General features: G+C 56.9%; 3 protein-coding genes across 7 annotated transcripts in view; 2 read left to right on the top strand and 1 right to left on the bottom strand.

Moving 5' to 3' along the window:
- The first annotated feature begins 1478 nt into the window (after positions 1–1478).
- DNAJC14 (DnaJ heat shock protein family (Hsp40) member C14) lies at positions 1479–14117 on the top strand. 3 transcript variants are annotated; one of them, XM_074935011.1, is made up of 7 exons: positions 1479–1565; positions 3404–5155; positions 6258–6364; positions 7460–7579; positions 7951–8111; positions 8444–8546; positions 9481–14117. In XM_074935011.1, exons 2-7 carry the CDS (start codon positions 3692–3694, stop codon positions 9680–9682), a joined length of 2157 nt encoding a protein of 718 aa, XP_074791112.1. In that variant the 5' UTR covers positions 1479–1565; positions 3404–3691; the 3' UTR covers positions 9683–14117. The 3 variants fall into 3 exon arrangements, with proteins under 3 accessions (XP_074791112.1, XP_074791110.1, XP_074791109.1); XM_074935009.1 differs by lacking the exon at positions 1479–1565 and adding an exon at positions 2697–3034; XM_074935008.1 differs by lacking the exon at positions 1479–1565 and adding an exon at positions 2697–3246.
- A 245-nt stretch (positions 14118–14362) lies between these two features.
- ORMDL2 (ORMDL sphingolipid biosynthesis regulator 2) lies at positions 14363–18208 on the bottom strand. Its single transcript, XM_074935376.1, has 4 exons — positions 18149–18208; positions 16254–16428; positions 15565–15716; positions 14363–14837 (listed from the first exon to the last, which is right to left on the bottom strand). The coding sequence occupies exons 2-4, from the start codon at positions 16425–16427 to the stop codon at positions 14702–14704; spliced, it is 462 nt and encodes a 153-aa protein (XP_074791477.1). The 5' UTR covers position 16428; positions 18149–18208; the 3' UTR covers positions 14363–14701.
- Positions 18209–18344: 136 nt separating this feature from the next.
- Positions 18345–21926, top strand: part of SARNP (SAP domain containing ribonucleoprotein) — a 47497-nt gene continuing 43915 nt past the window's right edge. For 2 of the 3 annotated variants that reach the window (XM_074935375.1, XM_074935373.1), the window contains exons 1-3: positions 18345–18504; positions 20847–20946; positions 21565–21611. In XM_074935375.1, the coding sequence (XP_074791476.1) occupies positions 18469–18504; positions 20847–20946; positions 21565–21611 (183 nt within the window). In that variant the 5' untranslated portion in view covers positions 18345–18468. The remainder of the gene's footprint in view (positions 18505–20846; positions 20947–21564; positions 21612–21926) is intronic. The other variant, XM_074935374.1, reaches the window with a different exon arrangement.

Here is a 21926-nt window from a genome sequence, read left to right as displayed (position 1 = left end):
AGGGACACCCTTCCTTACCCATCCTGGCTCATAGCCATTAATTAAAACCCTTCACCTCCATGAATGTGTCCACCTCTCTTGTAAACCCTGTTACAGTCCTAGCAGCCTAGACGACTGCTCCTTCCCCTGCAGCAGGTTGTCTTGCCCGTGATCCAGCTGTGAAGTCTCCGGGACTCTCCCGAGGGCTGTCTCTGCCTCCCCGGGTTACAGGGGCCACCAGCAGTCACTCGGGAGTCGCACTCGGAATCAGAAAAGGAGGACTTGTGGCACCTTAGAGACTAACCAGTTTATTTGAGCATGAGCTTTCGTGAGCTACAGCTCACTTCATCGGATGCATAGCATATCGTGGAAACTGCAGAAGACATTATATACACACAGAGACCATGAAACAAAACTTCCTCCCACCCCACTGTCCTGCTGGTAACAGCTTATCTAAAGTGATCATCAGGGAGGGCCATTTCCAGCACAAATCCAGGTTTTCTCACCCCCCCCCCCCCCACCACAGACACACATACAAACTCACTCTCCTGCTGGTAATAGCCCATCCCTCTTTGAAACCTCTCTTTATAATGCGCATGATCTCGGAATCAGGGGGCTGGAATCATTCGTACCGCGGGGGTGCTGAGAACCATTGAACCAAACTGTGAATCCTGCATATGACGGAAACCTCTTCAAACCAGGGGGTGCGGTAGCTCCCCGAGTTCCAGCGCCTAGTCTTGGAATGCCGCGCCACCCGGCGCAGATCTGCTTCCCCCTTCCCTGAGCCAACTGAAATAGCCGTGGGTGCTGCCTCCCTGCCAGCAGGCTGGAGTGGGGTTCGAAGGGACACGTTGCTTTCTGCTGGAGAAAGGGCTGATGCTTCTCATCGGGGGCTCTCCAAGCAGAAACACCCATTTCTGTGTCGTGGGAGCGCCGGTCAGGCACTGGTAGCCCCCTTGTGCCAGGTGGGGCACAGACCCGGAACAAGGAGATCGCCTCTGCCCCACAGAGCGTGACAGTAACACTAGCCCCACTGAGCTCTGCTGACCAGGGGGTCTCGTGGTGTGCTACAGAGTCATGGTCCCCGTTTTACAGATGGGGAAACCGAGGCACCGAGCGGGGTCGTGACCTGCCCAAGTCACCCAGCAGGCCGGGGCAGAGCGGGAATAGATCCCAGAAGTCCCGGCTCCGTCTCTCCGGATTCTCTTTCTGCGGAGGGGGCTGGGCAGTGCCCAGGGTGATGGAGCGTTGCGGGGGGCCCGGCTGGCCTGGGGGGGGGCCCGGCTGACCCCAGGGCAAGGGACTGGCTGGCTCGGGGGTGGGGAATGGGGCCCGGGGCCAAGCTGGGGCCCGATTCAAACCCGCTGCCTCTGTCCCAGCCCCAGGCTGAGGCCCGACGCGCTCAGCACAAGGCGCAGCCCCGCAGAGGGCTCCTGGGGCGCTGGCCCTTTAAGGGGAAGCCCCGCCCTCTCCCCCGGAAGTGGAAGCTGCCGCGGTCACAGGCGGGCGGAAGGCGGAAGTGGGGAGAGAGGCGGACCCGGGGGGGCAAGAGGAGGAGGAGACCCCCCCCCGGGCACCGGGAGCAGGTGAGTTCCCCTCCCCCCCGGGTCTGCCCCCAACTCCGCACGGGGGGGGGAAAGCCCCTCCCCCTCCCCCTCCCCCTCCCCCCGGTCTGCCCCCAACTCCGCACGGGGGGGGAGCCCCTGCCCCTCCCTCCCCCCCCGTCTGCCCCCAACTCCGCACGGGGGGGGGAAAGCCCCTCCCCCTCCCCCCGGTCTGCCCCCAACTCCGCACGGGGGGGGAGCCCCTGCCCCTCCCTTCCCCCCCCCGATCTGCCCCCAACTCCGCACGGGGGGGTGCCCCTCCCTTCCCCCCCCCGGTCTGCCCCCAACTCCGCACGGGGGGGGAGCCCCTGCCCCCCCCCAGGCTGAGCCCCCTTCTCATGGCGCTACCCGTGGAGCGGGGGTCGCTGCCCCCCTGCTGCCCCCTGTGGTGGGGGGCCCAGGTGAGGGGTCTCTCAGCGGGCGCTGACGTGGGGGGAGGGTCCTGGAGGCCTTGTCCCCCCCCCCCCATCACTGCGAGTTTGGCAGCTTCCCTTCCCCGACGCCCCCCCCCAGCCAGCAGCCCGAGGGGTGCGAGTGGGGCTGTCAGACCCCCCCCCCCCACTCGCCTGTCTCCAGCCCCTGGCGTGCGGGGAGCCTGTCAGAGCTGAGGCCCCGCGATGGGGGAGAGGACCATGACCTGGCCGGGTCTGTCTGATCCCCCGGCCCCCGCTCTCTGGTGCCTGTGGCCCGGTGCGGCGGGGCAGTGCTGGTATCCCCATTGTACGGGGGGGGGGTCCGAGGCACAGGGAGGCCGAGTGACACCTGCAGTGAATGGGACCCAAGTCCGAGGCTCCTGCTCTAACCACTGCTCTGTCCTTCCGCTTCGTAAGCCCAAGGCAAATCAAAAGCCCCCCCCCCCCCCGCAAGCTTTTTGTTTCAAATCTCCTGGCTTTGAAGCCAATCTCACCACTTGTTGGGGCCTGACTGTGTGATATCTGAGTGCAGTTGGCAGAACAGGAAACTGACGCAGGATGAATGTGAAGTAGCTAGAGCCCTGATACCGTGGTGAGAGGCTCTCTAGAAATAGGAGGCTGGTACAGAGATGCCACCACCCAACTGGATTAGGTTGGTTTCGATGTCAAGGTTTGGGCAAGGATTTCAGGGCCATTGATAGGGTTAAATCCAAGCAAGAGAGCTCAAGCTTGTCCTAATAGTGAGCGTGGGTTCACCGGGACTCTGCCATTTCGTGTGGGTTGTTTGTAATCCAGAGTCAAATGACTGCACTTTACTATCTCTTCTCCTCATAGGCACTTATACGGCTGTGCTTTTGTACTGACCCCTGCTGGGTTGCAGGAACAGCCTCACAGAGGGTCACTTCTGATTCTTGGTGCCAGGGCAGGAAACCTGGTGATTTAAGCGATGGCCAGTGGATTTCTCTCCAAGTGCCGGTGAAAGCTGCGTGCAAGGAAGTTCTGTATCGCCACGGCTAGCACGTCGGCTTCCCGTGTGGGGTGAGAGGGGAATTCACTGGCACTTGTGGGGGTAGATCTTTGAGAGCTGAATACCTGGGATCCGGACTACGACCGTCTGCTGACCTCAGTGGCTCAGCCGCAAGCAGCTATTGGGTGGCTGCTGCTGAGCTACGAATGAGTTGAGGTGGGGGAAGCTCTGTCTCCCCTTCCAGGGGCCCCCAGTCTGCTCTGCTCTCAGTGTGTGTCAGAAGGTAGGTCCAGTCGCATGGACTGTGGATTTGAGAACAAGCCTTGGAGACCACTCTTGATTCATGGCCAGGGCTGCCCTTCTATCCCTCACGCTCTGTGTCTTGGCCTTGAGCCTGGTTTTGATGCCTTTGATTTTATTTTATTTTGTTTAATTTGCAGGACAAAGGCTACAAAATGACAGTTGTAACTTAACCCTTGCTGGTCCAGGACAGCTCTTGGGGCAAGGCAATAGAGAAGCAGATCTCTGGAGGAAGAGGGATGTGTGAAACCAAACCGGATAGTTCCTGCTGCTGGAGTGGCAAGCTCTCCTGGAGCAGGGGTGCACCAGGTGCCAGCCTTTGTGGGCATAACAGATCCTTGTTCTCAAGTTTTGGGGATCTGGGAAGCACTGGGCCTAACGGCTGCCAGTTCTTCCAAGAATGCTGCGGTTCTTAAGGCCCAGAACGTATGTCTCCAAGCCAAAGCTGGCCGAAAGAACTCCACAGAGCCGCCAAAGGCTTGGAACCGATGGAGGCTCGGGGGCCAGCTGCTGCTGGGACTCCTAGTGTACGTGAGACATTGCTAGCCGAACTATCAGCCGAGAGGCTAGGGAAGGTGGAGGAGGCCGGCCATTCTCCCCCTCAGGGCTTTCCAGAAGGCGGAGGGCAGAGGACTTCCTGCACCACAGGGGAGGATGTTGGTTGGAATGGAAGCTGCGACCAAGTACCGATGGGGTTGCTGGAAGGGGACGGGTTGTTGCACTTCACTGAGTACAGTGCCTCTGGCTCCTGTCTGTCCAGTTACGAACGTTCCTGTAGCTGTCAGGGGGAGAGTCTGGATCCCTCCAGGACTTACCTGGAGAAGGGGAATTGCTCGTGTAGCTTCACTTGCCAGCGCTGGGCTTCGGAGTCCCTTGCAGCTGAGGATGAAGCCTTTGGTCCTGATTCAGCACCATGGCCGCAGGGCCAGGGGGAAGACGAGGAAGATGACGGAGTGTCCAAGGCCAGTGAGGACCTGTACGGCTCTGGCAGGCTGCTCAGCGGCAGGAAGAATGGGAGACGCCAGAGGCACCGCTCTGGCACGAAGGACAAGGAGGAGGGGAAGGAGAATGCCAAGCGGGAGGGTAGGTCTGTGCCGGCTGGTGGGAAGCACAAGCAGGCCAGGAAGAGGAGCCATGTGGACCGGCGGCGCCACCTAAAAGCTGAGGTCCCCAAGCAGCTGGAAGAGCTGGCCCGGGTCTGCGTCTCCTGTTTCAAGAAGCTCATCAAGCTGGTGCTGGTCATCACCCATGAGTGCGGCGAGTATGTGGAAGCTGGTGGGAGGTTCCTCTACTCGTGCTGTCAGCTCGACGCCTGGGCCCTGGGCTCAGCCCAAGGCAGCACGAGGACGTGGATCCAGCGGGCCAAGAGCAGCTCGGGGAAGGCAGCCCGGTGGCTGGGTTCCTGGGGGAACTGGCTGTGGCGGCTGCTCAGGATGCTGGGTGCCCTGCTCTTCCTGGTGCTCGTGCTGCTCCTGGGCAGCCTGCGGCTGTGCTGGCGAGTCTCCAAGTCCCTGTTTCTTGCTGGGGTAGGTAAGCTGGGCAGAACCAGCAGCATGGCCTGGCTCCTCTCGCTCCTGGGCTCGCCCTTCCTCCGCAGAACCTGGGCTCTCTTCAAAGAAACCAGGACTTGCAAGTACATGTCACACTTGCTGCAAAAGTGGCCAGGGCTGCTTGGGGCAGCCAAAGGGCTAAGGACCGATGAGTTGGGAGCGGCTGCGACTGGCCCGGATCTTAGCGCAGGGGGGCGCTACCAGCCCAGCCAGGAGGTGGCACGGCTGCTGGCCCTGGCCGACGTGCCCGAGGAAGAGCTGAACCCCTTTCAGGTCCTGGGGCTGGAGGTGACTGCTTCAGACTCGGAGCTGAAGAAGGCCTATCGTCAGCTGGCTGTGCTGGTGAGTGTGCCCTGGCGTGGCGGGGGATGGACATCGCACCCAGCCCCATGGCACCCGAGCACCCGGGGGGGCATGAGGCAGGAACTCCATTTGAGCTGCATTGTCCTCATACAGGGAGAGAGTGAGCCACTCTTCTCTAGCCTCTCCCCACTGAGGCTCAATACGCTTAATCCCCCGCCCCCATGTTACAGATGGGTAAACTGAGACACGCACTGTTAGGGTGACTTGTCCAAAGGCCACGTAACATGTCTGTTTCAGAGCTGGGCTGAGACCCAGATTCCTTCCTGCAAATTCCTTGCTTTGGCGGGTCCACCGCAAGGCCTCCACCGCAAGGCGGGTCCACCGCTAGGCCAGAGGCATGGGGATCGGTGTTAATAACTGGCAGCAGCTCCCGAGTTAGGCTTGTGCTGAGCCTGGCGTGGGCTGCAGGACCGAGCAGCTGACTGACTCTAGTCCCCGGAGCTGCCTGGTATCTCAGCGGGGGATGCTGGGCTTTTGCTGTCCTTTTATAAAGTGAAACTTCTGCTTGATGTTTTGCCCCATGTTCTTCTTGTTTTCCTGGGTTCCTCTAACAAGCCATGGTGCAGGGCAGCCTTCGCGTGCTTCCCGGCCCTGATGGCTAGGGGCAGTGGACTGATGCTGCTTTGTCACTTGGAGTCACCATGTGAGCACCGTAGAGTCATGGTGCGGGCCGCGCTGGGAGAGCTCGATGGCTTTGAGGCTCCCCTGGGTGCTGGCTGTCCCTTCTGCCCCAGCTCATCAGCTGGGCACCCCCTTTTTTGCCCTGGCCGGGATGGGGAGCCCTCCTGCCTTTGCTGCTCTGCTTGTGGTGCCTGAGAAGGAAGACAAGGAGCGACAGGTGGGGGCCGAGGCTCGCCAGCGCAGCAGCCTGGCCTTGGCCAGACCAGAGTGGCCCGTTTGGCCTTGTCTGAAGACATGTAGCACCCACTCCTTCTTTCTCCCCCTCCCCCGACCCATCTGGCGGTGCTGTTCTGTCCTGTCCCTGGAGGGGGCTCCGTCCCGGCCAGACCCCTCGCACCAGATGAGGTCAGCGCCAAAGGAGCCTCTTGGTGGTCTCAGGTTCCCATGTCTTGCTTCGCAGGTTCATCCCGACAAGAATGAGCATCCGCGGGCGGAGGAAGCCTTCAAGGTGCTGCGAGCTGCCTGGGATATCGTGAGCAACCCGGAGAAGAGGAAAGAGTATGAGATGTGAGTTGGGGGCCCCTTCCCACCCCCTAAGGCAGGACGGGGGCGAGGGATGGAGGGGAGCCTGCGGTTGCTGGTGGCGGATTAGAGAACATGGCCTCCTCCGTCCCATCTCTGTGTACTTGAGGGACGGGTGACGGGGAGGAAGGTGGGCTGGGATCTTGGGCTGTGCTGCTCAGCCCCACCGTGACTTGCTGATCTGATCTGCCCACCGAAGTCTGTGCTCTGGCTTCAGGCCTGCCCTGGGGCTGCTACTTCCCCTGCTGACTGGGGGAGCAAGGATGGTACCTTAGGACGGGTGTCTTGAGTGGGACCGGTCCTCTTCCGGTCCTCGCCACTGCAAGACGTTGCTTTCAGGCCCGAGGGGGCGATGCTCCTGTGCTGTGCTGGGAGGACACAGCCAGGAATTTCTGAGTGAGGCATCAAGGGCTTTTGATGAGCCGTGGGTCATGAGAGCAAAGGCAGAGCACGAGGGCTTTAGCCGAGAAACCTTCTATACTTAAATACCCTTTAAAAGTCGCTGTTAGGGGGCCAGAGTCTCTGTCAGAGAACCGGCAGGTGGGAATTTGAGGTGTCCGATTATAAGTGAAATCCCTCCGGCTGCTCTTCTCTGCTTGCCTATGATCACCGGTGGCCCAGGTCAGGGTGCGGGCGCTGTTGTGCAAGGAGCTGTACAAATGTGTCCTAGGGAGCTTACTGCCTGGGTTAATGAGGAGCTGCCACAGGTGACGGGAGCGAATGGGGTGGGTGGGTGGGGCTTTGGTGCGGCGTCAGACCTGGGCTGATGGAAGGAAGCTGAGGCTCTCCAGGCCCGGCTGCCCGGCGTGGCAGCCTCCCTAGTGCTGTGAGTGCTGATCTTCTGCCGGGCTTCTGACACCACGTCTCGGCCAGCGATGGCCTGGGGAAGTGGTAAGGATGTGTGCCCCCACGCTGGCTGCAGCAAGAACCTCATGCAAGCCAGCCCTGCTGCCAACGGGGGCTGAGCCCAGCAGGGAAGGGCGTGGCCTGACTGCTGGGTGCAGAGGCTGTCCTGTGCCAGTTCCTCCTGTGGGCTCCCCGCCTGGGGTGTGACTCACCCCCATGCCGTTGTGATTGCAGCAAGCGGATGGCAGAAAGTGAGCTGACAAAATCCATGAATGAGTTCCTCACCAAGCTGCGGGACGACCTGAAAGAGGCCATGAACACCATGATGTGTAGCAAGTGCCAGGGGAAACACAGGTAGGTGCTGGCGTTCGGTGACTGCTTTAACCTCCTGCTTGCAGCCCTGGTGCCCTGCCTCCTCCTGGGGCACCAAGCGTTACCCCTCCATGGGGCCTGGAGCTCAGGAGTGGGTCTGGCCCTGCGTGGCGGCCGGAATGGATCAGCCAGACAATCTTGTAGCTGGTGGGCTCATGTCCTGGCTTTCCCAGTTAGCTGCGCTTAAGACCATTGTGCTTCTTCCTTAAGCACAAGTGTTCTGTGGTGCGGGTTGTCCTAGAGCATCCTGGGAACTTGGGGTGCTGTGGGAGGGAGGACGCGTCCCTCTGGGACGGGACATGGCAAAGCTGGCCCTGCTCGAACAGCGTTTGACAATCTCCCTGCTGCTCTAGGAGGTTCGAGATGGACCGAGATCCGCTCAGCGCTCGCTACTGCGCGGAGTGCGGCAAGCTGCACCCTGCCAAGGAGGGAGACTTCTGGGCTGAATCAAGCATGCTGGGGCTGAAAATCACCTACTTCGCCCTGATGGATGGGAAAGTCTATGACATCACAGGTACGGGAGGCGTCCGTGGGGCCACGATGTGCGGCCTGACCAGACCGTGAAACTGATCAGTTGTTTGCCAGCCCCTTGAATTGCAGTTACACCAGGCTGATGAACCTGTTTAAACAGTCCCCTGCTCCTAATGTTTCAGGGACTAGCACTCCTCCCCCTCAGGATCCCTAGCCCAGCTGGAGAGGAGGATGCCAGCCCTTGGTGGGGGTGCAGCTCTCTCCTGCTTTTCCTGGGCTGTGTCATTGCTCCTGTGCTCCGGAGGCCGGGAGGTGTGATGGCTGCGGTTGCTTCCTCCCGCCGGCTGATGGTGTGTCCTGCCTGTCTGTCTGCAGAGTGGGCCGGCTGCCAGCGGGTTGGAATCTCTCCTGACACCCATCGCGCCCCGTATCACATATCGTTTGGATCAAGGAGCTCCGGCTTGGGTGGACGCCAGAGGTTGGTACTGGATGCTGTTCTGGTTCCTTCATGCTCTCACCTTGGTCTGAGTGGGTGGGGAAGGGTCAAATCTCCAATCTTGAGCACTTCTGGGGGAGCTGTGGCCAGCCATAAGTTCCCTCTGGCATCCCACTTTCCCCCCATCAGAGGGCCAAAGGGAGCTGAGTTACTCAGTGTTCGCTGGGAGTCTCCTTGTTGGGGTCAGCAAAGCTCCCCCGTTCCTAATCGTGCTACTGCTGGGCTCTGGAGCACTGCCCCCTTGTGGCAGAGTAGTGCACTGCTGCTTTAAACCATGTGGTCTGAAGACAGGTTATTCTGCACAGATAAAAATCCCGCCCCCCCCCACCCTTTCTGTGGGCTGTTGGAGGAACTCTTCCCCGCCTGTCCCGGGTCCTTGCAGATGTGTTTTAAACCAACGCCGGCCAGCGATCTGTCATCTGTTGCTCTGTCAACCCATCCTGCGTTTCCAGCTGCCTCCCCCGTTGGGTGGAAGGGTCACGGGAGCACACTGATCCCAGAGACCCCTGCCAAGTGCCATCCAATGCTGCTGAAATTAACAGAGGGCAGGTCACTGAGCCCCTGGCAGGATCTGGCCCCTTAGCCTCACAGCTCCCTTGCTGTGTGGTGCTCTCCCTGGCGAGGAGACCAGGAGTGGAGTGACTTGAGAGCCCATGACAGTGCTGGGAATAGAACCCAGGAGCCCCTGCAAACCCACTTAGACCCCCACTGCCTCCCTGAGTTGGGGACAGAACCCAGGAGTCCTGAGTACCGACCCCTCTGCTCTAACCCACTAGCCCATGCAAACCTCCCACAGCTGGCTATAGAACCTAGGAGTCCTGACTCCTTGCTGTAACCACTAGAGCCCACTGAGCTGCTTCTTGACACCCAACTACATGTGTAAGTGCCGTGTCTATAAACACTTCTTTTCCCCCAGAACTGCCTCTGAAGGCAGCCCCGCCTCAGCCGCAGACCTGCAGGACTTCTTCAACCGCATATTTCAGGGGACCCCGGGGCAGATGCCCAACCCCCAGGCAGCAGCTCCTTCTGCTTCAGCCCCGAAGACAGAGAGTGCAGCCCCAAAAGGGGACTCAAAGCAGAAAAGGCGGAAGAAAGTGCGCCGTCCCTTCCAGCGCTGAGGAGCGGCGTGGCCAGTGCGGGAGAGTAACCGGGTGGGGGCGGCTTTGCACTTGGCCTGGCAGGAGGCCACAAGCACTGACAGGAAACAAAGCTCCTGTGTACGTCCCAGTGGGCAGCTGGGCGCGTCCCGGGCTCTAGGTCGGGCACTAAAAGGGCTCTTTACAAGAAGAAGAATCTATTTTTTTTCTTTAGATATTTAAAAGCCAACCAGGCGTTTGGGGAATTTCTGGCTGATGCCGTTAACTTCTAGTGTAAAGAACCAGACCCAGTGATACCAAAGAACTCCAGCAGGGGGTGCCCTGCAGGATCCCTGGAGACACCAGCCCAGTGTGTGTGGAAGGAGGGTGTCCCTGCGGTTGGGGGGTGGGGAAGCTGGACAGAGCCATGGAATCTCTTCAGGGTTACTTTAAAAATCAGGGGATGTTTCATTTCCATAAAGGCCACATCTGGGATCCATTGGGAGGCAGCCATGTCCCTTCCCTCCGCTTGCCCCCCGTTTCTCATGCGCAGCTCCCCTTCACTCCCCCGCCCATTGACGTCTGCGTCTTGCAGCCCTCCGAGAGCTGCGGGGAGCCATAACGCATCACACACAGCACTGAGCAGGATCCCTTAGAACTGAATCGCAATTTGGCCTCTAAAGCTTCTGCAGCAGACCGCATTCTTGACCCCTCCCATCCGCACAGCTCATCGCCCCAGAAGAACCACGCCAAGCGTTGAACCCCGGTGCTGGAGGGCGGCTTGCTCAGCTGACTGGAGAATGCTCCTAGAGAGCAGCCCAGCCTTGGCCCTGGCAGACAAGACTGAGCCCTTTGTCTAACTCTTGCAGGGTCTTATCCATACCTACTCCTGGAGCCAGTGCATCTGTCTGCGCTCTCTGCTGAGCCCTGTTGCCCCAGAGGTGAAATGAGGCGTGGGTGGGTGCTCCTGTGCTGTGACTGGCTCCGTTCCCACTGTGCTGGGAGCACAGGCTGGCCCCTAGCTTCATGCTGACCCCCCGTCGGATTTTTGTTGCTGATTCCCCCTCAGCCCTGCTTCCCGGCCATGGACACCTTTTCTGCTAGCTGGGCTCAGCCATAGTCCTGAGACTTGGGAGAGCGGTTGCCCAGCGGGTTGCTCTGGGAGCTCAGTTGTGAGATGCTGTCTGCACAAGTCTCCTGATCTGTGCAGCCAGTATTGACTTTACTGTTCACAGTGATGCCTGCTGGGGCCAGCCGCTCGCATACGGGGACTAGGCTTTCCAAAGAAGCAAGGTCAAGTTTGTAAGCGCAGCCCCAACCCATCAAAACCCTGGTCTGCTTCTGCTGGGCAAGCTCCTGGCAGTCAGTCAGACGGGTCTGTAACTGTCCAGCCTCTTACTGAAGGGTTGGTCTTGGGTTCTAACAGCTGGTTCCTATTTGTCTGTACATATCTCTGTTTAATCCCATGTGCATACCTCTTGTGATAAATCTAGCTCAATCCCTGAGAGCAGCTGGGGGAGTGCTTCCCCCCCTTCCCTGGGCAGCACCGGTCCGTTCCATGTATTACACCTCGGCTTTCTGTAGGCACTTTCTGTAACCTCCTTAGGTTTGCTCTTCCAGTCGCTAACGTGCACCCAGCTCACAGAGCTGATGCTGAATTACTCTAACCCCAGTTGGAGTAAAGCTGATTTTTAAGTTGTGCCAGGAAATAAGACTCGTTTTCCTTGTCAGGGTGTTTATGGCATTCCACTGCTGAATTTCCAAAATGAATTGGATTTAGGGTAGGGCCTACACAAACAATGGTGTGGGTGTGAGCAGAAAGCTCTGCTTTAGGATTAAACTGGTGAGTGTATATTCTACAATTACCCATCCCCTGCAAAATAAACCCCCGCAGGATTACATAAGAGTATTCTCTTCACACCCAACTTGTGTACAGACACCACTGTGCAGCTGTGAAAAAGGGGGACATAACAAGCAGGAGGCCTGACCCCTGCTAAAACTGGATTTCAGGCTAGTGGAAGAAAACTAGGACAGTAACTCAGGCACTTGTCCTTATTTATCAAATCTGTCTCAAAGCGACACAAGCCACCAGGGGCCAAGCTGGGGTTGGACACACTAAACTGTAGTTTGTGGTGCCTGTCTGTTAAGTAATGCCTGAGCAGGCCGCACTGGACGGGGGGTGAGGGCAGATATTTCCTCATCACCTTCCTTAGAATGACAAGACTAAGCTCTTTAAAACAAGCCCTCCCAGCTCAGCCTTCCTCTAGGAGCTTTGTTATTTGAGCCCCTTTTCATTATTTGAAGGGTGTGATGGGAACCACCTGGCTGGCTTCTGTCAGCTGTTTCTCCCCCCAGCTGTCACTCACCTGCAAACCCTGATTCCTCTTCCCAAGGTGAACTCTGGGCAGCAGGACTGCAGAGCTCTTTCCCTCTGGCGAACTAGTTCTAAGGGCCACTGAGCTGGGAGCGAGTCTCAGCATCACATGGCTATTTGGGGGGTGTTATGTGAAGTGAATCAAGGGTCTTTAGCTGGTTCCTTGCGGACGTGCATCCATGTCCCTAAAAATCCCAGCTACGGTGGGTGCAAATGTGGTGTCCTCAGAGAGGGCAGCATGATCGTATGCAGGACCGCAGGGCCTGACCGGACCCCTGAGGAGGTGCAAGCTGTGCTCCCTCTGAGGCAGGGGGGCAGCTTGGACTGTTTCTGCCAGGGCTGTACCCGGGCTGTGGAGAGGTGGCCCACAGCGGGCGCCCCATCCCCTCTCCTGGGCTCAGTTACCTTGAGCTGAGCAGGCAGACATTAGCTCTAGGTTTGAAGTTGGTGGGAGGAGGAAGCCGTATTTAACACAGGGCCAATCACGGTCACTGGTGCACAAGGGCTGAATGGACAACGTAAAGCCGTGTAGTCCTGCTGCGCATCCAACTGATCATTTAGAAGGGCCAGGAAGCTGCCAGGAAGGGAGCTAATCATAAGAACGGCCAGACAGGGTCAGCCCAATGGTCCCGCTAGCCCAGCGTCCTGCCTTCAGATAGTGGCAGGTGTCAGGTGCTTCCGAGAGAGCAAACAAAACAGGGCAAACATTGAGAGATCCAGCCTGTCTTCCAGGTCCAGCATCTGGCCGTCAGAGGTTTAAGGTCACCGAGCACATGGGGCTGTGTCTCTGCCCATCTTGGCTAACAGCCATTGATGGACCTCTCCCCCGTGAACGTAACTCATTCTTTTTTTGAACCCAGTTAGGTTTGGCCTTCACCACGTCCCCTGGCAAGGAGTTCCACAAGTTGACTGTGCGTTGTGGGATCCATGGTTGGTTTTAAACCTGCTGCCCATTAATGGCATTGGGTGATGCCTGGTTGGTTTGTTATGGGAAGGGGTAAATAGCACGTCCCTACTCACTTGCTTCCCAGCAGTCATGACTGTACAGACCTCTGTCACCCCCCATCTCTTTTCCAAGCTGAGCCACCCCATTTTTAATCTCCTGACCTGGAAGCTCTCCCCAAGGGAGACCCACCCTGGCTCACACTCATGGAGAACCGGGCTGCTGGGGATTTGCTCTCTCTAGTTCTCAGCTGCAACAGACACCTTGGCTGGTAGTGCCTTGGTGACCCCAAAACGTACATTAAGGGGCCTTGGAAATATACCAGGTGGGAACCACTCCTCCAGTCATGTTCTAGCTGCAATCACATGGGGCAGGAAATGAGGCAGCTCCAGCATTGTAATGTCCTCCTGGTCTGTATGCTCAGGGCTTCTTGTTGGCTCCTCTCGGGCAGCTGCCACAGCCACCTTGCTGCTCCTTACCCCTTCATGTTTACGGGGAGTCTGTCTACTGCTGGGCTGTCAGCCTCCTTAGCTTGTCTCTTCATCATGAGCAAGTACAGTAAAGCTTGCCTTTGGCAGACGCCAGAGCCTCTCTTTCGCTGGGGACTCCCTCCCTGTACACTGAAAGCCACAGGCTCACCACTGCAGCTGTTGCTTTGAGCTGAGCAGGCACAGAGCGCTGGAGAGCAGCCACGCCCTAGGACACTTACCTGGTCTCACCTGCCAGCTTGCTCTGTTCTTTGCTCCCCTGAGCTTGTGTGGCTTCTGCGGCTCTGCTGCCAGGGCTGCCTAACTCAGTTCACCCCGGGGGAGCCAGAAACCGAGTTATAGGCACGTTCCCTCTCCCCCCCCCGCCTCCGAGCAACTGAGCTCCTGTCGATGTAGCTCGGCAGCCTCTCGGCGCTAGTGGAGGTTGGGGGAGGCGGTCTGGCCGGAAGCGCATCTGCTTGGGCTGCTGCGGGGCAGAGCTGCCTTAAGACGCTTAAATACGTTTTGCAAAAAAATAAGTCTTGGACAATCAATCACTCTTCCTGACCTGTATTGCCATGCGAGTGTTTGATGTCGGGTGTATTCACTGTTCACCTCCTTTGTCCTGAGGGCTGAGCACGGAGGTTTTTAAGATGATTGTGTATCTCTTTCTTATCACTTTTGTTAAATTAAAATACGATTTGAAGAAGCCTGTCTCCTCTGGGAGGTGGGGAAGGAACAAGCAGGGGGTTGTGGGATCCACTCCACATCCTCTCCCACCAGTGAATATCTTCTGTTCTTTACTGTCACACCTGGCTGATTCCTCTAAGCCTAGGGCCCCCTTGCAAGAACACCACTGTTGTCTGTCAAACGTCTTTATTACAGTAGAAGTTTATAAAACACAAGGATGGGGAGGATGCACAAACTGGCTATTTCCCCCCCTGCTGGGCAGCAGTTCTCCTCTCTCGCAGTTACATGAGCAGCAGACAGCTGACAGGGTAGCTCATGAGACACTTAGACCCCCTCCCTCCTCCCAGCTCAGTTGCCTCTCTCTCTCCACCCAAACAAAAGATAAAGCCCAAATACCGATGATTACTAGGGAGAGTAACTTAATCCCTGCAAGGGGCTCAAGCAGTGGCTGGTCCCTCGCTTGCGCCGCCGCCCTAGTTCACAGTCAGGACAGCACAGCTCATTCCTTCTTTGCCAGAGCAGGAGGCTGTTGGGATGGGCCCTCTCTTCCCTCGCAGCTGGCTTGGCAGTGCCGGGCTCGCTGAGTCTTAGTATTTGTTGATGCCAAAGACGCGCACGCCATGGAACTGAGGCAGCTTGGGGAGCAGGACGCTGAGGAGGGACGTTGTGTTGATTATAAAATGTGCAGGGTCGTATTTGGTATAAAAGCTGGTGAGGAGGTAACTGGAAGAGAGACAGAGGCAGGGTTAGTTCTGTGGCCATCCAGCCCCCAGCTGGGGTGAGGGCACATGAAAGCTATTTCTGAGGCTTGATTGACAGCAGAAGCGGTGATGCAAACTTCCCAGCCAACGCACCTCACGCCTGATGCAGAACCATTTCCCCAGCACGGGCAGAGTTCAGTCACCAAAGCCCATGCTGCCCTTGGTGCCTCTGTGCTGCCAGCCATGGGGCCAGCTGCTAGCAGTCGGGGTGCTCAGTGCACAAGCCTTCAAGGACTAGCCTGATGCCCACTGGTTCGTTTCAGGCCCGAGAGCTTGTGCCCTCCAGTGCAGTAGGCAGAGGGCAGTCACCTAGCTAAGGCATGCAGGGCTCTGGCCAGTTCCATTGAAAAGCAACGTACTCTATAGCCGCGGTGGCTTTCCCTGCGTACGGGAAGGCCCAGCATAGGCTAGTGCCTCAGTATGGCTTCACGCAGACTACAGCAATCCCATCTTCTCCCTGAGCCATTCACGCCTGCCCCACTACAGCTGGAGCCCTACACAGTGTGCTTCTGGTCTCCACGGGCTACGCAGGGGTATCGGAGAGGAGGGGAACTGCAGTGAGCCCCACTGAATGCCTGGGAGCTGCAGCTCTGGGCAGGTTTGGAGCACTCCTACCATAGGCCCCCTCCAGAGCAAGCAGGTCCTGGCAGGTCAACAGCTGACCTGCCGCAGCAGGAATGGACACTCACAGAACTACTGGTGAGATGCTGAGGAACTTGCGGGAGGAGGTGCACTGCGTCCCATAGTCTATCTGTTCCCAGTGCGTGAGCAGGCGATCCTTGCCCTGGTCCGGCGTCTCAAACGGGGTTCCTTTCACAGTGTGAAGAAACCAGTACATAACCTGCAATTTCCATGGTGAGAAGGGAGGATGTAAGGAGAGGGCCTCGGTCCTTTTACTGTTGTATCATCAACACAAGAGGGGGGCAGGGATTGGAGAGGAAACAAAGCTAGAGGGCCGCTGAGCTGTGGAACTCATTGTTACAGGAGGCCAGAGTCAAACACCACGTCTGGTTTTAGAAAAGGGCTGGCTGGGCAGGTAAGTTCTCCCTAGGTAAAGTGACTTGCTTAAGAGAGTGGCAGCTGGAACCAGAACTCAGGAGTTCTTGCTCCTAAAATAGGAGAAGGATAACGAAATGTCGTGCATCAGGCCATAGCTGATCATCAGTGGGAGTCAGAAAAGTACTTCCTATATCACTTTAAGTTTTCCCAAATACAGCACCCTCTAGCTACATCTCTCTGAGTGCTGACCCAGCAGGGAGGGACTGGGCCTCATCCCAGCTCCTCCAGGCCCAGTGGGCAAGGGCCCAAAGAGCCGAGTCTAACGCTGCTCTTTCTAGCAGGGCAGGAAAATGAGTCGGGAGGCTGAGATTTGACTCACCAGGTTGTGTATAACATTAGTGAGGGTCCAGACCACTGGAATGCTGAAGAATGGGATGCTGAGGAGAATGATATGGAGAACTCCCACCGAGATCACGTAGGCCAGCCAGATGCCACGGCTGTTCATCACTCGGGTGTTGGGATTCACCTCACTGTGGGCCACCCCAACATTCATCCTGAAAGAGAGATGGGTGTAGGAGAAGAGTCAAACGTTACTCATCTGAGAGGACGAGGTTTTCTGATTCCGCCATGCGCCTGGCACCATCTTTCCTCGGGATCACAGCTTTCTGCACATGCCCATTCCAGGTTTCTTTCTAATACTTTGTCCTTCTGCAACATCTTGCAGCCAGCGGTCCCCAGATGCTTTAAAAACATTAATGCATGAATCATCACAGCCCCTGGACTGGTTGGTAAGTCTCTGTATCCCCATCTTACGGGCAGAACATCAAGTCCCAGAGAGGGGAAATGACCGGCCCACGGCCACAAACTGAGGTAGCGGCAACGAGAAGTGGGACCCAGGCATAGCTGCCTCCTTTAGCCACTAGACCCCACTCCCTGCCCAGGGCTGGGGAATAGAACCCAGGCATTCTGACTCCCAGCCTCCTCCCCTCCCCTCCATTTACCCCCCCACTCTCATCCACTGTACGGCACTTGTTAGTGACTCTGGAAACCCCACAAGCAAAGCTGAAATTGCAGGGACCCTATGAGTTGTTTTTGCTCTGTAATTCAGGTCTTAGTTTCTCCCCATCTTTATGGCCATGCTGCCCTGCCCCCGCAATACCTACTGCTCATTCTGCATCCCATATGTCTTCCTCCCCCTGTTCCTCCTCTCAGCCCTTATATGGCCCCGTCACCCCTTCCAGTAGAATGCCACCACCTTGCTCCTTAAATCGCACTTTTCATCAGTGGATCTCAAAGCTCTTTACAAAGGAGGGCAGTATCATGCTCCCCATTCTACTGATGGGGAAACTGAGGCACGGAGCGAGGAAATGACTCGCTCAAGGTCACCGAGCAGGCCAATGGCAGAGCCGGGAACAGGACCCAGGTCTCCTGAGCAGAGCTTTAGCCACTATTACCTCTATAGGGGTTTGAGCACTGCCTCCCTGCCAGAGATGGGGCTCAGGACTGGCTTCTTGCAGGAACCACTAGACCCTGCTCTCAACCTTGCTGCCCCCTACAGGCACCCCTGCCCCCTACCATTGCCACACCCCCCCATCAGTGCCCCCCCACAGTCTGCCCCTACCATTGCCACACCCCCCTCAGTGCCCCCCACCGTCCGCCCCTACCATTGCCACGCCCCCATCAGTGCCCCCCACCATCCGCCCCGCCCCCCACCGTCCACCCCGCCCCCATCAGTGCCCCCCACCGTCCGCCCCTACCATTGCCACACCCCCCTCAGTGCCCCCCACCGTCCGCCCCTACCATTGCCACGCCCCCATCAGTGCCCCCCACCATCCGCCCCGCCCCCCACCGTCCACCCCGCCCCCATCAGTGCCCCCCACCGTCCGCCCCTACCATTGCCACACCCCCCTCAGTGCCCCCCACCGTCCGCCCCTACCATTGCCACGCCCCCATCAGTGCCCCCCACCGTCCACCCCGCCCCCTACCATTGCCACACTCCCCATCAGTGCCCCCCACCATTCGCCCCGCCCCCTACCATTGCCACGCCCCCATCAGTGCCCCCCACCGTTCGCCCCATCAGTGCCCCCCACCGTCCGCCCCTACCATTGCCGCGCCCCCATCAGTGCCCCCCGCCCCTCCCAGATCGCCCCGCCCCCTACCTAGCTTCCTGTCGCCCACCCCAGGTGCCCCGCCCCCTACAGGCAGGCGCTTAGAGCCGCTCTTCCCCCTTCAGAGCCCTCGGGCCCCGATAACGGCCCCCCAGCGCTCACCCACCCGGCGGCTGCTGCCGAACCTCCACACAGCTCCCCCGGCTCGTCTCCCGGAAGTGCCACGGCCTGCGCCCCACCCCGTTGCCGCCCGCTATTGGCTGCCCGCCTCCGACTTCTGCGCACCTATTGGTCACCGCTGTCGTCGCTGACCTCTGTCCCCGCCCCTCCCGCTGTGGCTACCAATAGGAAGCGGCGGGGCCGGGTGCCACAGGGCCAGTAGGAAGGCGCGATATTGAGGGGCGGGTTGGGCGCCCGGTCAGGAAGAGCGCGGGTCATTGGCGGGGCGGGCGGGGCCCGGCGGGAGCGACCCGAGGAGGCGACAAGATGGCGGCGGAGACCGTGGAGCTGCACAAGCTGAAGGTAACGGAGGGGGGGCGCGCCGAGGGGCCCGATCTCCCTCGCCGCAGGGCAGCCTGAGCCCCCCCCCCCGCGCCTGCGGGATAGGCCGGGCCCCGCCGCCCCCGCGCGCGGAGCTCCCGCCGGCAGCACGTGCGCGCCGCTTCCCTGGGGGCTGAGCCTCCCCGCGCTCCTGGGCGGGCTCCCGTCCTCGTGGCGCCTCCCAGCGGCCCCCCCCCGGGCTGCTTCTGGGGGGGCTTCGCCGATCCCCCCTCCCCCACAGCGGGTGCCCCAGCCCCGGGTCGTTCCTCCGTTCCCTGCGCCGCTCGGGACCCCGCCGGAGCCGTGGGGAGAGCGGGTGAGGCCTGGGGTTGCCGCAATGGATTGGGCCTGCCCCCAAGCGCCGTGAGCCCCGCCCCGCCCCCCAGTGCGTGCGGACTGCGGGGTTCGGCTGGGTGTCCCGCGGGAAGAAAATCGGCGGGGGGGGGCGCTCCCACACCCCGGGGCCGGAGGTCGCCTTCCAAACCCGGGGGCAGGGCGCCCCCCTCAGATGCTACCGCGGCCGAGAAACCCCGCCCTCCACCTGTTAGCGTGAGCTTGCTGGGCTTTCACGCCCTAGCGCGGGCACTGCGCTGAGGACGCCTCGCTGTGCCTTACTTTCGCGGAAGCAAAAGAATAAGGATTACAGGGCAGCTAAACGTCAATCACTGCACGCCAGGTACCTCTATTAACCTACCCAGAATAATCAGCGTTCTGGATTTTCTCCGCATGTCCTCTAGTTTTTGTCTTAGTAAGGCATATCACCAAACCTGTGTGATGCTAATAAACAGGAAGAAAAGGAGGACTTGTGGCACCTTAGAGACTAACCAATTTATTTGAGCATGAGCTTTCGTGAGCTACAGCATCCGATGAAGTGAGCTGTAGCTCACGAAAGCTCATGCTCAAATAAATTGGTTAGTCTCTAAGGTGCCACAAGTCCTCCTTTTCTTTTTGCGAATACAGACTAACACGGCTGTTACTCTGAAACCTAATAAACAGGCAATGTCAAATTTCTGCAGGGGAAGAAACTTGGCCAGCAAGATGTTTGACTGTAATATAATCTTGCGAGGATTGCGATTGAAGCCTGTATTTAGGACTCTTAAAATTAGCCTGGTCAGAACACTAGAAAGAACTCATTAGGGGATAATCTTGCATTGGGCCCAGGCAGAGGGACTGGATAATCTAACGGCTCTTTTGTTTCTAACTTCTGTGGTTTCAGTAACATGACTATGGTGTCATACAGAAGGGCCTTTCATCTTAATGTCTCTGAAACAGTTAAACAGAGAGGCAAATATTTTTATTTCTTAGATTTGGGGGGAAACTGATCAGAGGGAGAAGAACTGGCATCAATAAATCACTGGCACAGTTGAGGGTAGATTCAAGGAGTCCAGACTCCCAGTTTCCTGCTCTAACCACTAGAACACACTCCTCTCAAAACCCAGCAGTTGTGACTCCCAGTCCCTGGGCACTAGGCATCATCTCCTCTATGCTCTTATCTTCAGAATTTTCAGTTGACTATTACGATAACACTAATGGTAGCAAGTAATGATTGGAAGTTCTTCATATCTTGGGTATTTTGGGGTGAGTAGGAAGGTTTATACTTAAGGAGTATGGCTAGAGAGATGTAATTTTTCTGCTGCTTTTGTTCAATGTGGAGTATAATGTCTGCAGCTGTTTCTGTTCCAGTCCCCAGAGCAACTCAGAATCTGCAGGATGTAAAGCAGCTCTCAGGGGGAGCATAGCACAGATTCAGATCCTCATAATAATATCTTTCTCAAGCTTTTTTTGTCCAAGGATTGTGAAGTGCCTGTCTACAAATCGGAGAAATGGAGGCACAGAGAGAATTACAGAAATTGTGATGAAGACATTCTAGTAGAAAGAAAAGGAGTACTTGTGGCACCTTAGAGACTAACCAATTTAGTCTCTAAGGTGCCACAAGTACTCCTTTTCTTTTTGCGAATACAGACTAACACGGCTGTTACTCTGAAACATTCTAGTAGATTATCCGACTCCCTTCTAGTGCAGCACTGTTCCCTTCTAGTACATTTTTCTGTGGAATCCTAGATGTCAGTGGTAAAGTAAATGTCAAGGCTACACAAAGGGAACCAATGAAAAAGCTGGAAAGAACCCAGTCATTGACTCCTGGTCCCCCCCAGCTCTAACCACTAGTCTTAATGCCTTTTTTTTGTCAGTGCCAATGCCCATGGTTTATCTGGTCTGCTTATTGTTTGCTTGTTTTGATCCTTTTGCTTTGGTGGTGTTCCTCCTGTTCTTTGCAAACTTGAATGAATTAAGTATGCTAATGGGAAGTCTCTTCTGGTACGCAGCTTGCTGAACTGAAACAAGAATGTCTTGCCCGTGGCCTGGAGGTGAAAGGAAACAAACAGGATCTCATAAACAGACTCCAGGCCTACCTTGATGAACACGGTGGGTAACGTGCTGGGCTGGAGCAAGCGTTGCAGATCGAGGGTCCCTCTAGCAAGGTCGACTCAAGGCCCAGCTGTGGCCTCTTTGTTTTTACAGGAATTTTGAACTCTCCCTAATTGGTTCCTTTTTATAGGATTCTAGCTGTTGTGAACGGTCCCCATTACATGGGCTTGCTGTGATATTCTTTCGATAAGAGCTGTCCTGTGGCTGTAGCCTCTGAGAATCTCCCTGATGAGACAGTCCTCAGAATTTTCTTGGTGCTAGGCCCAATTCATCAGGTGTTCCTCATGTGGAGCTCCCATCCAAGTCTATGTATGGAGAGTGACTGTAATATTGAGTAATTCAAGGTGTATTCTTTTCTTCTTTGCTCCCAATTCCCACCCCCTAAAAATCCCCAACTTTATGAAGTGTCTGTATATATGTTTTGTATAACACAGGCTACAGAGCTTCTCCAAAATGATTCCTAGAATATATGCTTACATATTGTGGTGATGGACCTGATGTAAGAACCTGAACAGAATCTTTACAACATTAACTTACTTACTTAGTGTGGAGAACATCAGCCTTCTAGGAATTAATCTCTCACTAATCTGTGGATTTTTAAAAAAATTCTTTTAGCTGAAGAAGAAGCAAATGAAGAAGATGTTTTGGGAGAAGAAACAGAGGTAAATCCTATTACTGTGAGCAGATTATCATACTGTCAATCTATTTTAGGTATAGCTGTGTACCAGTTTGCCTGACGTCATCTGATCTTTGAGCAGTTTCCAGTCTGGTGGCAATGTACAGATTAATTACTCTATATCATGTCAACCACTGTTGCGGTGGGGAACTCTACCGTGAATTATCTGTAGTGTATTTGACATTGTTACTAATGGGGTTTCTTGGGGACTGCATAATTGTGGTATATGGCTGACATTACAGAATTGGACTCTTTTAATACTAACCCTAAGTATGAAGTAACGGAGTTAGTTTTAGGCCTC

This window comes from Natator depressus, chromosome 20, assembly GCF_965152275.1.
Source record: "Natator depressus isolate rNatDep1 chromosome 20, rNatDep2.hap1, whole genome shotgun sequence".
NCBI classification, from domain to species: Eukaryota; Metazoa; Chordata; order Testudines; family Cheloniidae; genus Natator; species Natator depressus.
The sequence above is the reverse complement of the archived record's forward strand: the minus strand, read 5'-3'. Positions and strand labels throughout refer to the sequence as shown.